Source organism: Octopus sinensis, linkage group LG26 (assembly GCF_006345805.1).
Source record: "Octopus sinensis linkage group LG26, ASM634580v1, whole genome shotgun sequence".
In the NCBI taxonomy this organism is placed as follows: Eukaryota; Metazoa; Mollusca; class Cephalopoda; order Octopoda; family Octopodidae; genus Octopus; species Octopus sinensis.
Window position 1 is genome coordinate 14,363,579 of NC_043022.1, and position 18,170 is coordinate 14,381,748.

General features: G+C 40.5%; 1 protein-coding gene across 1 annotated transcript in view; it reads left to right on the plus strand.

Annotated features, from left to right (window-relative positions):
• LOC115224871 overlaps window positions 1-18,170 on the plus strand; it is a 51,624-nt gene that overhangs the window by 16,255 nt on the left and 17,199 nt on the right. Inside the window, exons 2-10 of the mRNA XM_029795825.2 lie at window positions 3,655-3,795; window positions 5,387-5,501; window positions 5,712-5,819; window positions 6,966-7,089; window positions 9,585-9,758; window positions 11,636-11,719; window positions 13,940-14,083; window positions 15,514-15,575; window positions 17,797-17,946. Coding sequence (XP_029651685.1) covers window positions 3,655-3,795; window positions 5,387-5,501; window positions 5,712-5,819; window positions 6,966-7,089; window positions 9,585-9,758; window positions 11,636-11,719; window positions 13,940-14,083; window positions 15,514-15,575; window positions 17,797-17,946 — 1,102 coding nt within the window. The remainder of the gene's footprint in view (window positions 1-3,654; window positions 3,796-5,386; window positions 5,502-5,711; window positions 5,820-6,965; window positions 7,090-9,584; window positions 9,759-11,635; window positions 11,720-13,939; window positions 14,084-15,513; window positions 15,576-17,796; window positions 17,947-18,170) is intronic.

Consider the following 18,170-nt stretch of genomic DNA (forward strand, 5'->3'; position numbering starts at 1 on the left):
GTCCAGCAAACTGGACTCTCCTACCTTTCACAAGAGATGACACAGGTGGAGCATTTCTTTTCACGATTTTCAATTTTGTGATGGGGGTAGTGCAGAAAAGTTGTGAATGGACATCAAAATCTTAGAACTCTATGACAATATCTTCTGTCTTCAACAACGCATCGAAAAATGGAAGAAGTGGAAAAAAAAACCAGGACTGCCATGTTATGTTGGTAAACAATCTTTACTCCAAAGTACTCTCTCTTACTCTTTACTCTTTTACTTGTTTCAGTCATTTGACTGCGGCCATGCTGGAGCACCGCCTTTAATCGAGCAACTCGACCCCAGGACTTATTCTTTTGTAAGCCCAGTACTTATTCTATAGGTCTCTTTTGCCGAACCGCTAAGTAACGGGGACATAAACACACCAGCATCGGTTGTCAAGCAATGCTAGGGGGACAAACACAGACACACAAACACATACACACACGTATATATATATATATATATATACATATATACGACAGGCTTCTTTCAGTTTCCGTCTACCAAATCCACTCACAAGGCTTTGGTCGGCCCAAGGCTATAGTAGAAGACACTTGCCCAAGGTGCCACGCAGTGTGACTGAACCCGTGGTTGGTAAACAAGCTACTTACCACACAGCCACTCCTGCACCTACTGTGGCTGAATATCTCACGTTATGAGATTTAAAAATAGTAATTTTCTAATTTATAGATCAGTGACTGTGTGTCACTTTGAAAACTATAGATTTCAAACGGGAATTTGGCAGCGCCACCTCTAGCCGAACAGTTATTCTGTGCTGATGAAGGGAAATAACCTGGAAATCGTGATACACAGATATTGTTTTCAGCTGAGTGGGGGTGCCAGATTCCCTTGTTCTAAAATATAAGGACACAATTCGTGTTGTATAGCCAGCTGGAGACGGTGTCTCTTGGGGCTAAATTACAGCAACATTCGTCCTAAACCAGGACTGCCATGTTATGTTGGCAAACAATCTTTACTACAAAGTACTGTTGCTGAATATCTCTCGTTGTGAGACTTAAAAATAGTAATCTTCTCTTCTTTTTTTGTTAGTGATAAAATATGATTTTTATTGCATCTTACCTGGGTAGCTTTTAAATGACTGTCGTGTAGTTTACTCTGAAATACGACTTCAAAGTCACTCTCAACAAGAAGAAAGGAAGATGGTCACATTGCACAACTGAAGGAGAACAGATGGACAATTAGGGTGACGGAATGGACACCAAGATAATAAACAAGATCAAGAGGTTGACCAAAGACAAAATGGGGAGATCATCATCATCACCATCATCATCATCATCTAACATCCGTCTTCCATGCTGGCATGGGTTGGATGGTTTGATAGGGGCTGGCTAGGCAAAAGACTGCACTAGTCTTCACTGTTTGTTTTGGTAGGGGTTTTAGAGCTGGATGCCCTTCCTAACACCAACCACCCCACAGAGTGGACTGAATACTTATTTTAAAATTCTTTTATTTGTTTCAGTCATTTGACTGTGGCCATGCTGGAGCACCACCTTTAGTCGAACAAATCGACCCAAGGACTTATTCTTTGTAAGCCCAGTACTTATTCTATCGGTCTCTTTTGCCGAACTGCTAAGTTACGGTGATGTAAACACACCAACATTGGTTGTCAAGTAATGTTGGGGGTACAAACACAGACACACAAACACACACACACACATATATTTTTACATAGAACAGGCTTCTTTCAGTTTCTGTCTACCAAATCCACTCACAAGGTTGGCCTGAGGCTATAGTAGAAGACACTTGCCTGAGATGCCACACAGTGGGACTGAACCCTGAACCATGTGGTTGGGACACAGCCATTCCTGCGCCTGTTTACATTACCACATTAGGAAAGCCCCTTACTACAAATAATACTGTTGTTGTCATTCCTCCTGTCCACAAATCATCCACTCATGTCAGGCCTTCAAAGACAGGAAGGGCATCTGGCCTGTGAAATACGAAATACCTTCCTACACTCATAACCCATGCTAGGATGAAAACAAAGGAATGGACAAACAAGCTTCTGTCAACTTACAATAAACTAGGTTATTTATAATTGAGTATTTGGGCCACATGCTGTGCACTATTGAAGAGTTAGAAGCTGAAACTAGTAATATAATATCCTGCTTATCTGACATCCTGTTTAAATCAGGCCATCTGTTGCTATCATTGAATCACCATCTTCAACTAGGCTGTGGGTGTGGTTCTGTGATTAACTCTTTGGTTACCAACCTGGCTGAAACCGATTCTGGCTATGTAGTACAAGTGTCTTTTCAAAAGTTCTGAATTAAAATCTTCCACCAAACCCTAGTCACAATTTATGTTCCTAACACTAGCTTAATGATAATGAAGTTATTTTACTAAATTCTTTGGTATATTTAAAGTAATTGATAGAAACACAAAATTTCCCCATTTTACAATATTGTTTAAATATACAATAGAGAAACAATTCTTAACCCTTTTGATACCAACCTAGATGAAACTGTTTCTGGCTCTATAGCACAAATGTCTTGTTTCCATAAGTTTTGAATTAAAATCTTCCACCAAACCCTAGTCACAATTTATGTTCCTAACACTAGCTTAATGATAACTAAGTTATTTTACTAAATTCTTTGTTACATTTAAAATCAATTGAAAGAAACACAGAGCATCTCAAAATAAATACAGTAACGAAAGGGTTAAAATATATAATAGAGAAACAATTCTTAACCCTTTTGATACCATCCCAATTGAAACTGCCTCTGGCTCTGTAGTACAAATGTTTTGTTTTCATAAGTTTTGAATTAAAATCTTCCACCAAACCTTAGTCACAGTTTATGTTCCTAACACTAGCTTAATGATAACTACTCCATGAAAATCCCTCAGGTGTTTTGGCAAGGCATTTGATATATATATAACATATATATATATACATAATATATATAACTGGGGTTGATGTGATCAAATAACCTCTTACCCTAAATTTCAGGCCTTGTGCATATTGTAGAAAGGATTATGTTTGTTCACTTATGCATACCTTTCCTTCTTTGGACACAAGAAGACCTGTTGGGGCAAGTGAAATCAAAATTGAACCAAATTCGATGACTGGCACCTGTGCCAGTGGCGCGCTAACAGCTCCATCCAAGTGGGATCACTGCCAGAGCAGCTGTCTACCGAGGTCGACTTTGCCCTTCATCCTTTCGGGGTCGATTAAATAAGTACCAGTTACGCACTGGGGTTGATATAATCGACTTAATCAGTTTGTCTGTCCTTGTTTGTCCCCTCTGTGTTTAGCCCCTTGTGGGTAGTAAAGAAATAGGTATTTCGTCTGCCATTACGTTCTGAGTTCAAATTCCGCTGAGGTCGACTTTGTCTTCCATCCTTTCGGGGTCAATTAAATAAGTTGTCCTCTCTGTGTTTAACCCCTTGTGGGTAGTAAAGGAATAGGTATTTCGTCTGCCGCTACGTTCTGAGTTCAAATTCCGCCGAGGTCGTCTTTGCCTTTCATCCTTTTTGTGTCGATTAAATAAGTACCAGTTACAACCTGGGGGTCAATGTAATTGACTTAATCCCTTCCCCCAAGCTGCCCTTGTGGCAAAAGAAATTTGAAATCATTATTATTATTATTATTATTATTTTCTCTTTCAGTACATTGGCTCAGTCATGCCGGCCGTCGGTGTGGTCCACACTTACATCCGCAGACTGGAAAACTTGCCTATCTCTACCCACTTCATATTCCACACTGAAGCCATTGATGACTCCACCGACTCAGACATTCTCACAACATCAGTGAGTAGCGCTGGATGACAGCCACTTCTTCTTCGTTTTTTGCCTTTCAGCTTTTCTCATCTGCTCACCTTTCTCTTCTTTCCTTCTCTCTTAAGCTGACATTAATCACGAAGGATTCTCAAGTAAATATCCCATGTGTAATGCCAACCACTACACTCTCGGAGTGGTTGGCATTAGGAAGGGCATCCAGCTCTGGAAACCTTGCCAGATTAGACTGGAGCCTGGTGCAGCTTCCTGGCTTTCCAGTCCTCGATCAAACCATCCAAACTATTAAAAACAGGCATTGAAAGATGATGATACACACACACACACACAATGGGCTTCTTTTCAGTTTCCGTCTACCAAATCTACTCACAAGGCTTTGGTTGGCCTGAGGCTATAGTAGAAGACATTTACCCAAGGTGCCATGCACTGGGTTTGAACCCGGAACCATGTGGTTGGGAAGCAAGCTACTTACTGCACAGCCACTCCTGTACCTATCTATATATACATATATACAAAAGGCACCAACTACACTCCCGGAGTGGTTGGCATTAGGAAGGGCAACAAGCTGTAGAAACCTTGCCAGATTAGATTGGAGCCTGGTGCAGCAATCTGGCTTGCCAGCCCTCAGTTAAACCATCCAACCCATGCCAGCATGGACAGCAGATGTTGAATGACGACAATGATGATGATGATGTGTGTATTTTGTGGCGTAGGTGTGGCTATGTGGTAGACAGGCTTCCTTCTCAAGCACATGATTTCAGGTTCGGTCCCATTGTGTGGCACCTTCGGTTAAGTGTCTTCTACTATAGCCATGGGCTGACCAAAGCCTTGTGAGTGAAAATTGGTTGATGGAAATGGTAAAGAAGCCTGTTATGTGTGTATGTCTATATATGTATATATATATGTATGTATCTATGTATATATATATATGTATATATGTGTATATATATATGTATGTATATATATATATATATATATATATATGTATATATATATGTATGTATATATATATGTATATAACTTGCAAAAAGTTACTTATTACCCTTTTTAAAGTATAAAGAAGTTTAAAAAAATTTTTTTTAATTATAAAATCTTTTATCAGGATGTTACTAAAGCCTTTTCCTATTGTTTGGGCACTTTTGATTAACCTTTTCATTCAAACACATGTGCTATATATATATATATATATATATATAGTTTATTGTTCTGTTAAGATAAGATCGGCAAAAAAAGTTCTCCATCCACTGAGAGATAAATATCACTTAATATACTCAGTATAAAGATATGAGCTACTAAGAGTTTCTTGCCCTGGAGACACATGGCTCAGAAGGTTTACGTAATGTGCCTTGTCTCTCCACCCTGAAGATGGAAGCTGGATTTACTGTCATGTTTATATGTATCCACTACAGTTCTTTCCTCTCTCTGCAATTTCTTTTAAACTATTTTTTTTTAGTTGTCATTGAAAAAGAAGAAATTGTTGAAACCAGTATGGTATTCTAATTAAATCTGTTAATTCAGACCAAAACCGATTCTCTTATGTGTGGGGGTGGGGTGACAGGGTGTTACTGATTTTGGTTTTATTTTCCTTCTGTCTCTCTGATTTCAGTCTCCTGATGACATTCTTCAGTGGTTCAGTCTAGAAGAGCTTCAAAATGACATTTCATCCGATGATCCTTGTCTCCTGGGACCTGAACCATTACATTTGATTGAAAATCTTAAAGGTATTTCCAACTAAATCTATTTGTGCAAATCATTTCCAACCCATGCCAGCATGGAAAGAAGACACTAAATTATGATGATGATGATATATATATATATATACACACACACACATATATACATATACAATGGGCTTCTTTTAGTTTCTGTCTACCAAATCCACTCACAAGACTTTGGTTGTTGAATGATTTCTTTATCCATATTTCTTCCAGGCAGCAATGCTTCCATAGTATCAGAAACCAAACCTCTAGATTTCAACCAAGATTCAGATAAGGTGGCTGTCCAGCATCTCTTGAAGGCCGCAAAATTTGACCAGCTCGGTTTGTGCTTGTTTCCATTATCTTCTTTTATTACATTATTTTTACTTGTATTTTTTGGTTATGTAATTTTTTTATATTTCCTGTTCTGTGACATTTTTCTATTTGTTCTTATTTAACCCTTTAGTTACCATATTTTTGTTGAAATCCACTGCCTTTGATTCAGTTAATTTTGAAATTAATGAAGAATTTAGTAAAATAACTTTTCGTTACCAACCTGGCTGAAACTGCAACTGGCTCTGAGTACAAATGTCTTGTTTTCATAAGTTTTGAATTAAAATCTTCCACCAAACCTTAGTCACAATTTATGTTCCTAACACTAGCTTAATGATAACTAAGTTATTTTACTAAATCCTTTGTTATATTTAAATTAATTGAAAGAAACACAGAGTATCTCAACAGAAATAGGGTAACAAAAGGGTTAAAATATATAATAGAGAAACAATTCTTAACCCTTTCGTTACCAACCTGGCTGAAACCAGCTCTGGGTCTGTAGTACAAATGTCTTGTTTCCATAAGTTTTGAATTAAAATCTTCCACCAAACCTTAGTCACAATTTATGTTCCTAACACCAGCTTAATGATAACTAAGTTATTTTACTAAATCCTTTGTTAGATTTAAAATTAATTGAAAGAAACAGAGAGCATCTCAAAATAAATATGGTAACAAAAAGGTTTAAATATGCAATAGAGAAACAATTCTTAAGCCTTTCGATACCAACCTAGATGAAACTGCCAGAACACAAAGGGCCAGGACTCATCGAGTCCTCTTCTGGTTTACTGGGCCCTTTTAGATTTAAAAATCCATTAAAGGGTTAACTGAGTCCTTCTGAATCTGCTGAGATCCTTTTAAGTTTTGGGTCCACCTCTAAATCATTTGGGACCCTTAGATTTAATGAACCCCTCCTTATTATGTTTCGAATTAGCAAAACTGTAAGGCGGAGGCAAACTCTATTGACTCATGGAGCCCCACTAAATCTGGCCCTGCATATGCTAATTTCAATGGGGATCTGCTCGGGGGAAGGGGGTTTTCCTTTTTCTTTTTTAGCCCCTCATACAGAGACGGCAAACCACCTTATCAGTGATTTTAGGGAAATATTTTTTAAAAATGACTTTTTTATGTGTTTTTCTCCTCTTCACGCTCTTTCAGAACAATTAATTCTACGAGAGTTCCTAAACTTCAGTTATCCATCCATGTTCATGTGCAAGGCAGCCTTCTCCCGCTACATTCTACAGAAAGGTGGTTCTCTCGAGCGTATGGACAGTCTCTTCAGGTAGAGCCTTTATTTACATAATGCACCATTAAAACACAAACAAACCTAAAAAAAAAAAAAAAAAGAGCAATCATTTTAACTGTTAATTAAAACATCATCGTTTCCATCTTAATTAGCCTTGTTAAGTTTTGATATTGCCAAGACTACGTGCTTTCTGTGACGGTGCATACCTTAGATGTTAAGGGGTTTGCACTCGTCTTGAGATTATGATTTCAGTTGTTCCCCCCAGGACCTGGCGAAAAACACTCCATTTCACATTGCTCAAGTCCACTCAGCTGTAAATAGGTACCAACCTAGTAGCTGAGAAGTTTAACCCACCGGCTGACTGATATCCCATTTGGTGGAGAGGAGGGTTTGGTAATGTAATGAACTTTGGACTTTGTATATGTACCCATTGATGTTGATGTATATGTATACTCCAGTATATATATTTGATTATCTGTAACCTTATGTGTATGTATATTATTATATATATACTTATATATATGTATATATATATATATATATACATTCTTGTGTATGTGTATTTTGTTTCATATTTATATCTTCATTTTATATCTTTATAATTGTACTTTATAATCTCTGACGAGGCCTTGAGATATATATATATATATAAGTAACTCATTTTTAACTGCATATTACCTCAATACATCTGACTAATATAGGCAGAATGAGATACCTTTATCTACAGGCTGAAACAGCTGTAAGATCCATTTTATGTGTATTATTCTTATGGTATTATTATCTTACATATTGATATATATTGTTTTGTTGGATTTAGATGTTCCTATTTATGTAGTTAATAAATAATATGAATTGGTAATATCTGTAAGTCGATGATTGAAAGGAATCTGTTCATCCATTTTCTTATTTGTATTATGAATTTGAGGTAAAATATTTTTATGTGCCGATGGCACATAAAAAGTCCTATCCAAATGTGGTTGATACCAGGCCTGCCTGACTGGCTCCTGTTCCGGTGAGTATCAGAGTGGTTGGCGTTAGGAAGGGCATCCAGCTATAGAAATTCTGCCAGATCATATTGGAGCCTGGTGCAGCTGCTGGCTCTCCAGACCTCAGTCAAACCGTCCAAACCATGCCAACATGGACAATGGGACAATGGACGTTAAACGATGGACGTTAAATGATGATGATGATGATGTATACATATATCTCGCAGGTGTGGCTGTGTGGTAAGAAGCTTGCTTCCTAACCACATGGTTCCACGGCCATGATTTCACATGACTTCCCAAGCACACCAAATCGCCAGAGGTCTTGCTTGTTTGTCACTGCTTCCATGAGACCCAACATCTGAAGATCAAGCCTCATCAGCTTGTCCCATGTCTTGCGGGGTCTACCTCTTCCACAGGTTCCCTCCACAACACAGCTACACACACACTGTGTATGAGACAACTAAATTAACATGAATTCTCTCCACAGATTTTTTTTCGGTGGCACGTAAAAAGCACCATCCGATCGTGGCCGTTGCCAGCCTCGCCTGGCCTTCGTGCCGGTGGCACGTAAAAAGCACCGTGCGATCGTGGCCGTTTGCCAGCCTCGCCTGGCACCTGTGCCGGTGGCACGTAAAAAGCACCCACTACACTCATGGAGTGGTTGGCATTAGGAAGGGCATCCGGCCGTAGAAACACTGCCAGATCAGACTGGGCCTGGTGCAGCCTTCTGGCTTCCCAAATCCCAGTTGCATCGTCCAACCCATGCTAGCATGGAAAGCGGACGCTAAACGATGACGATTATGATGATGATGAAAAGAAAGAAATATGTGATATTTTAAACATTGAGTATATGCTATGCATCATTAATTTTCTCTTTTAAAGCCTAGCCAGGCTCATGGGCCCAGTTTCCCGGTTTCAATGGCGTATGTGTTCCCCAGCAGGGCAGGACACCAGTCCATCGCAGCGTTACTCATTTTTGCCAGCTGAGTGGACTGGAGCAACGTGAAATGAAGTGTTTTGTTGAAGAACACAATGCATCGCCCGGTCCAGGAATTGAAACCATAATCTTACAATCATGATGCTGACACCCTAACCACTAAGTCACACGCCTCCACTATATATATGTATGTATGTATGCATGAATGCATGCATATATATTAGAAGAAATGAGGTACTCAGAAATTCAGATGGTTTCATATTTACAGATATTTATTTGTATATTACATGTTTTTATACATCATATAACATATATCATATATCAGCGCTTTCGTCCATTCTGGTGGAGTTTTCAGATTGAACTGTTCAATCTGAAAACTCCACCAGAATGGACGAAAGCGCTGATATATGATATATGTTATATGATGTATAAAAACATGTAATATACAAATAAATATCTGTAAATATAAAACCATCCGAATTTCTGAGTACCTCATTTCTTCTCATAGAAAATACCTGTACATCATCTCCAAACCTTCTAATATATATATATATATATATATATATATATAGTTTATAAGTGTTCCTTTCTTTGTTCTTCTTCTTCAGGGCCTTTGATGTTGGCAGAAAGAAATTTCTTTCCTTCAAACATTTCTACATTGGTTTGGCAGCTCTCGACCCTCATACAAACCATGGTGGTGGTTCTGCTGAAATTCGCTGCAAATATATTTTCCGCTTCTACAGTTCTCACAAAGAAGGATTTCTGGAGCCTTCTGAATTTCGGTAAATATCTTTTATCATTTGTTTTTCTGATAGTGATTTGGGTTTTTGTTGGGGGTTTTTTATCACCCCCCCCCCAACATGTTTTTTTTTTAGATCACTTCCCAACTCCCTGTGTTCTTAACTCAAATTCTCTTGAGGCTGACTTTGCTTTTCATCCTTTCAGGGGTCAATAAAAGAAGTACGAGTTGAACACTGGGGCTCCAGCCCCATAAAATTTCAAGCCCTGTGCCTCTTGTAGAAAGGATTACTGTTTATTATAGTATAGCTATGTCGTTAAGAAACCTGCATTGGAAGCACGTCATCATCATCGTCGTCATGGTCATCATCATCATTATCATCATCATCACTGTTATCATCATCATCACCATCATCATCACCATTATCATCATCATCATCATCATCATCATCATCATAACCCTTTTGATACCAACCTAGATGAAACTGCATCTGGCTATGTAATACAAATGTCTTATTTTTATAAGTTTTCAATTAAAATCTTCCACCAAACCTTAGTCACAATTTATGTTCCTAACACTAGCTTAATGATAACTAAGTTATTTTACTAAATCGTTTGTTATGTTTAAAGTAATTGAAAGAAACACAGAGCATCTCAAAATAAATACAGTAATGAAAGGGTTAAATGCTTACAAGTGAATACTGTACCACACTTGTGTTAGCAGTTGTAAATTTTTATAGAAATTGGATCCAGCACTGAAAGTTTCAAAACATTCTTCGAAAGATAGAAAACCAGAAAGAGAAAGAACTGCTGCTTAATGCAGATACACCCATTACCTAATTACCAATTTTCAATCACATTGTTTACATAGATGTCATCATCATCATCATCATCATCATCATTGTTTAACGTCCACTTTCCATGCTAGCATGGGTTGGACGATTTAACTGAGGACTGGCAAACCAGATGGCTGCACCAGGCTCCAGTCTGATCTGGCAGAGTTTCTAAAGCTTCATGCCCTTCCTAATGCCAACCACTTTGAGAATGTAGTGGGTGCTTTTACATGCCACTGGCACGAGGGCCAGTCAGGTGGTACTGGTAAAGGTGGCAAGCTAGCAGAAACGTTCGCACATCGGGCGAAATGCTTAGCAGTATTTCGTCTGCCGTTACATTGTGAGTTCAAATTCCGCCGAGGTCAACTTTACCTTTCATCCTTTCGGGGTCGATTAAATAAGTACCAGTTACACACTGGGGTCGATATAATCGACTTAATCCGTTTGTTTGTTCTCTCTGTGTTTAGCCCCTTGTAGGTAGTAAAGAAATAGATTTGACTGAGGACTGGCAAACCAGATGGCTGCACCAGGCTCCAGTCTGATCTGGCAGTGTTTCTACAGGTGGATGCCCTTCCTAACGCCAACCACTTCGAGAGTGTAGTGGGTGCTTTTACATGCCACCGGCACGAGGGCCAGTCAGGCGGTACTGGTAACGGCCACGCTCAAATGGTGTTTTTTACATGCCACCTGTACTGGCAATGACCTCGCTTGAATGTTTTTTTCATGTGCCAGTAAGGCGACGCTGGTAACGATCACACTCAAATGGTGCTTTTTACGTGCCACCGGCACGGAAGCCAGTTAGGTGCTCTGGCAACGATCACGCTTGGATGGTGCTCTTAGCACTCCACTAGCATGGATGCCAGTCATCGAATTTGATTTTGTTCACATAGATGTATTTCTATATGAAACCTTGTAACTTTCCCTGTTGGCTCTAATTTGTACTTAAAACCTGCAGAGGTAACTTTGAAAAGTAAAATAAAAATGCTGTGAAAATCTAAATTCTAAGTAATTAGTATTGTTGTTGTTACTGAAGACATTTTCTCATTTCTCTCTCTCTATTTATCTCATTCTTTCTTTCTTTCTTCCAGGAATATGGTGATTGACATCATGAATATCAAAGGTTTGCCCTGTCACCCAGATTCCATAGACAATACTGTCGATGAAAATATCAAGTAAACGGAAATTCTTTAATTAAATTTCTTTTGCCATCCTCTTGTCTGCCTTAGAATTTTGCACCATCTTTTTGCACCACCCATGTTATTATATATACATATGCACAAAGGCGGCGAGCTGGCAGAAACATTAGCACACCGGGCGAAATGCGTGGCCGTATTTCGTCTGTCGTTACGTTCTGAGTTCAAATTCCGCCGAGGTCGACTTTGCCTTTCATCCTTTCGGGTTTGATTAAATAAGTACCAGTTACGCACTGGGGTCGATGTAATCGACTTAATCCGTTTGTCTGTCCTTGTTTGTCCTCTCTGTGTTTAGCCCCTTGTGGGTAGTAAAGGAATAGGTATTTTGTCTGCCACTACGTTCTGAGTTCAAATTCCGCCGAGGTCGACTTTGCCTGTCATCCTTTCTGGGTCGATAAATTAAGTACCAGTTACGCACTGGGGTCGATGTAATCGACTTAATCCCTTTGTCTGTCCTTGTTTGTTCCCTCTGTGTTTAGCCCCTTGTGGGCAGAAAAGAAATATATACATATGCACAAAGAGGAAGCAGCCCCCATACCGCCAACCCTACCAGGATAGCTTCTTTCCCTGAACGTAAACATTGAACATACACAACTCACAAACTCCACACATAGAAGAAATATGTCCCCCATGACAAACTACCTCAGCACACAAACATACGAACGACACACGGAATATAATATAATGCAAATTTACCATGCTTCTTCTTCTATCCGCTCAGTGGAAGTCGACTCTTGCTCACTCGTTGGATCAGTGTCCTCCAGTCAGTTCTATCCTGGGCCGCTTCTTTCAGACTGGCTATGTCCATTGCGGTATCACTCTTGATGGTGTCAAGCCAGCGGGTTCTTGGTCGGCCTCTTCCTCTCTTGCCACTGACCATTCCGAGCATGATGTCCTTCTCCAGGGATTTTCTCCGCCATAATATGACCGAAATATGCCAATCTATGCTTGGTGATCCTAGCTTCTAGCGACATTTTCAGCCCTATCTGCTTAAGAACTTCTCCATTGGTGAGCCTCGCTGTCCATGGAATCCGCAAAAGTCTTCTCCAACACCAAAGCTGTTTTATCCCCCGCAAGTCAAATCCAAGGGAGATAACAACTCAAAAGATGTCAGCCAAGAGTATCGCCCCTTGATTTATTGTTTTCTTTACTAGAATTCCAGTGAATCCATGAGATTTTGTTTTCGTCCAAAATGGAGACGGACACCATTCCTAGATGTGATCGGCTTGAAAAATTGTTGAGATATTAAGATATTTTTTCTGAACGTGAAACCAATGGTAGCCTTAATTCACGAATAAAGACACCAATGCAGTGTTGAGCCCTCATTCTTGTCGTCTGACATTTATGTGTGTATATATATATATTGTGTGTGTGTGTATATATATATATATATATAAATACACACACACACATACATATATATATAGTGTGGCTGTGTGGTAAGTAGCTTGCTTACCATCCACATGGTTCCGGGTTCAGTCCCGCTGTGTGGCACCTTGGGCAAGTGTCCTCTACTATAGCCTCGGGCCAACCACATTAATCAGTGTTATGTTTGTGGATTTCTGTGGAAATAACTCATTAGTACAAAACCCCAAAATGGGTTAATTAAATCCTTAAAAACTGTGCCTATAGAGGTGTTGTGATTTTTAGTTTTGATAACGTGATTTTGATTGTCTCAATTGCTGTTACATGCCTGCACTGCAACTGCGTGGAATTCCGTTCTGTTCGAGGCACGACGTGTTCAGTGTTGATTTTAGTCGAGAATGAAGCAACTCATTGCATAAAAATATTATTGCGTTGAAGTTTGGTTTTGCTTACAATTTAGCAATCTTTGTTTGTGTTGTATGTTGCAGTATTTTTAGTCGATTAAAACCTTTTAAAATTTGATATTCGAGTTTGGGTTTATAACAAGAGGCAGATAGAAACATGGGGAACAAGTGAAAAATCTTGACCTTGACTTTTTCCTGTCTTGTCCCCATTCCTGGTGGAATCTAGGCTCTGTAGCAATAACACAGTGGACCGCTGATCTACAAACAGCTTGACCAACACTTTTTCCATGCTACACTTCAATTCAATCACCAAATGATAACCTTCACAGATAAATGCATGACCATCACAACCTCACATCTCTCTCTCTCTCCCTCACCCTGTTATAAATTTTAATTATGTATAATAACGATGATGATTTGCCAACTTCAGGTTGTTTCATGATGAGGACAAAACCGATGTACACCATTCCAGTATTCCTCTCAACAATTTTCTGGTAGCCGTTGGCAACCTGAAATTCCGTGGCACCTCGATCCTCTTCCGCCTACCTCGCTCTGTTTACACTCACACCAAAAGGTAAGATGAACCCTTTACTATTCCAACTGACCATATCTGGAGCTGGGTGAAATGAAGTGTCTTGCTCAAGAACACAACATATCACCCAGTCCAGGAATTGAAACCACAATCTTACATCATGAGTCCCAACACCCCTAACCACTAAGCTACATGCCTTCACTGTGCCAGTGGCACGTAAAAAGCACCATCCGATCGTGGCTGTTGCCAGCCTCGCCTGGCCCCCGTGCTGGTGGCACGTAAAAAGCCCCATCCGATCGTGGCCGTTTGCCAACCTCGTCTGGCACCTGTGCTGGTGGCACGTAAAGAGCACCATCCGATCGTGGCCATTTGCCAGCCTCATCTGGCACGTAAAAAGCACCCACTACACTCTCGGAGTGGTTGGCGTTAGGAAGGGCATCCAGCCGTAGAAACATTGCCAGATCAGACTGGGCTTGGTGCAGCCTTCTGGCTTCCCAGACCCCAGTTGAACTGTCCAACCCATGCCTGCATGGGAAGCGGACGCTAAACGATGATGATGATGATGATGATGATACATACATACGTACATACACACACCCACATACACTCGTGTATACATGCATATATGCACAAGACATACATGTGTATATACATGCATCGCAAAGGGTTGAAAGATCCTTGCCAAACCACAGGCTCTATAAGATCAGTTTCCTGTATTTTGGGGGCTGTAGGATATATACCCCCACCCCATAACGGGACACCGGGCCATTGCAGGAATGCTCAATTTTGCCAGCTGAGTAGACTGAAGCAATGTAGAGTGAAGTGCTTTGCTCAAGAACACAACACAATCACTTACCCCTAATTGATGCACGTCCACTATATATAAGGATCTCTCTCTATCCGCTCAGTCGAAGTCGACTCTCGGTCACTCGTTGGATCAGTGTCCTCCAGTCAGTTCTATCCTAGGCCGCTTCTTTCAGACTGGCTATGTCCATTCCGGTATCCCTCTTGATGGTATCAAGCCAGCGGGTTCTTGGTCGGCCTCTTCCTCTCTCGCCACTGACCATTCCGAGCATGATGTCCTTCTCCAGGGATTCTCTCTGCATAATATGACCAAAATATGCCAATCTATACTTGGTGATCCTAGCTTCTAGCGACATTTTCGGCCCTATCTGGTTAAGAACTTCTCCATTGGTGAGCCTCGCTGTCCATGGAATCCGTAAAAGTCTTCTCCAACACCAAAGCTCGAATGCATTAATTCTCTTCTGGTCAGCTTTCTTTAGTGTCCAGGTCTTGCATCCATATGTTGCTATTGGGAAGACAATTGCATTCACCCAATCTGCATTTGGTAGCAAGTCTGATGTCTCTACTCTTCCAGACCCTGCTCATGCTGACCATTGCCTCTCTGCCTAGTACTATCCGCCGTCCTAATTCACTCTCTTTTTTTTCTTTTTTTCCACTTATTGTGATAGGTCCAACACAGAAGTGACAAACCAAGATGAAAGTTTAAAGAAACAGAAGCTCTCCTATGATGGTGAGTCTAACCTAAACAATTTTTCCCCCCTTTCTCTTTCGCTGCTTTACATTGACCAACAGACAGGCCATAGATGGAGCATCGTACTAACGGCAATTGCATTAGTATTAATCACACTACAGCATCATATAGGAGGCGCAATGGCCCGGTGGTTAGGGCAGCGGACTCGCGGTCATAGGATCGCGGTTTCGATTCCCAGACCGGGCGTTGTGAGTGTTTATTGAGCAAAAACACCTAAAGCTCCACGAGGCTCCGGCAGGGGATGGTGGTGATCCCTGCTGTACTCTTTCACCACAACTTTCTCTCACTCTTACTTCCTGTTTCTGTTGTACCTGTATTTCAAAGGGCCGACCTTGTCACTCTCTGTGTCACGCTGAATATCCCCGAGAACTACGTTAAGGGTACACGTGTCTGTGGAGTGCTCAGCCACTTACACGTTAATTTCACGAGCAGGCTGTTCCGTTGAATCGGATCGACTGGAACCCTCGTCGTCGTAACCGACGGAGTGCTTCCATCCACAGCATCATATTATTGATGGTTCTCAACAGTCTGGGAAACTTGCCAAAACTGGGATTATCTCGTGATTACTTCAGGATTTTTACTCGAGCCATAATTTATTTGCAATTAGCCGTTTTCTTTAATAAATCAATAAATTATACTGTTTGTGTGGTAAGTAGCTTGCTTACCAACCATATGGTTCTGAGTTCAGTCCCACTGTGTGGCACCTTGAGCAAGTGTCTTCTACTATAGCCTTTGGGCTGACCAAATCCTTGTGAATAGATTTGGTGGAGGGAAACTGAAAGAAGCCCACAAATTGCACAATTGTGTCACATGTCAGATCTCGAAATAATAGTAGGGCAATGTGAAATGAAGTGTTTTGCTCAAGAGCACAACACTCCATTTCCCTATGGCTGCCTATGCACGGGGTCAAAGGTGAAGACTTCCAGAGGCAGCATCCTTCACCTGTCCCTGTTGCTTCTTACCCTATCGCTACTGGACTTGTGAAATATGGGGGTGTTGGGGATGATGTCTTGGTCTTCTATACATCTTGTATGATGAATATTCTTATAGTGGACATGGTTTCTGCAGAACCAATTCCATTTGCTCGTCCTTCAGCATCATTTCCCACCGATCTCTTGGTCTGGTGCAACAAGGACCACAAGCCCAGTAGCTATTAGGGTTCAGATATGAACCAGCAACACACAGCTGACAACCTCATCTGCCCCAGGACTGTGGAAAATAAACTGCACCCTATGGCTGCCTATGCACAGGGTCAAAGGTGAAGACTTCCAGAGGCAGCATCCTTCACCTGATCCCGGCCGCTTCTTTCCCTTTCGCCACAGGGTTTACAAAGGAAGTGTGATGCGGTCGGTGCGGGTGTCTTGGTTTGCTTTAACAACCTGCATAATGAATAATTATTGTAGCGGATACGGTTTGTGCAGAGATAATCCCTTCTTACTCTCTTGTCCTTCAGATTTGGTATTGGTCTGATAAAACAAGGGCCACAAGCTTAGTAGCTATTAGGGTTCATCCATAAACCAGCTACACACACAGCTGACAACCTCATCTACCCCAGGACTGTGGAAAATAAACTGCACCCTATGGCTGCCTATGTACAGGGTCAAAGCTGAAGACTTCTTCCTGTCCCCGTTGCTTCTTACCCTATCGCTACTGGACTTGTGAAATATGGGGGTGTTGGGGCTGATGTCTTGGTCTGCTGTACATCTTGTATGATGAATATTCTTATAGTGGACATGGTTTCTGCAGAACCAATTCCATTTGCTCGTCCTTCAGATTTGGTATTGGTCTGGCGCAACAAGGACCACAAGCCCAGTAGCTATTAGGGTTCGTATATGAACCAGCAAATGACCTCTTTTGTTTTGTACCTGTCCACACATTAATCACACCAAATTTCTGTCTGTAGTCTCATCAATTATTGTCTGTTTTTCCCCATCTGAAATTTTTCACCTCTGCTCTGTCATATTTCTAATTACATACATACATACATACATACATACATCATACATACATACATACATACATACATGTATATGCTAAGCATTTTGACCTCAGTGCTAACGGTTCTGCCAGCTTGCCACTTTCTGACACGTCATACATCTAATATGTATTGTAAAATCCTTACCTCTTGTGTGTCGTACGTCAAATACCTAACTTAAATCTCTCTCTCTCTCTCTCTCTCTCTTCTGGCGTGTCTTAACAGATGCTAGTGACAGCGATGGTACTCATGACACTTCGTGCAACAACAAAGCTGATCCTCTTCCAACGAAAAACTATGAACTTGCAACACACACCGTCAAAGTGCGACGGACCGGCACTCTGGCTGATGTAATGGCAATCTGGGATTTAGAAGGTAACTTACTCCAGCTGACATTTTACTGTCATTCTACTCTTTAACCCTTTCGTTACTGTATTTCTGTTGAGATGCTCTGTGTTTCTTTCAATTAATTTTAAATGTAAAGAATTTAGTAAAATAACTTAGTTATCATTCAGCTGATGTTAGGAACATAAACTGTGACTAAGATTTGGTGGAAGATTTTAATTCAAAACTTATGGAAACAAGACATTTTTACTACA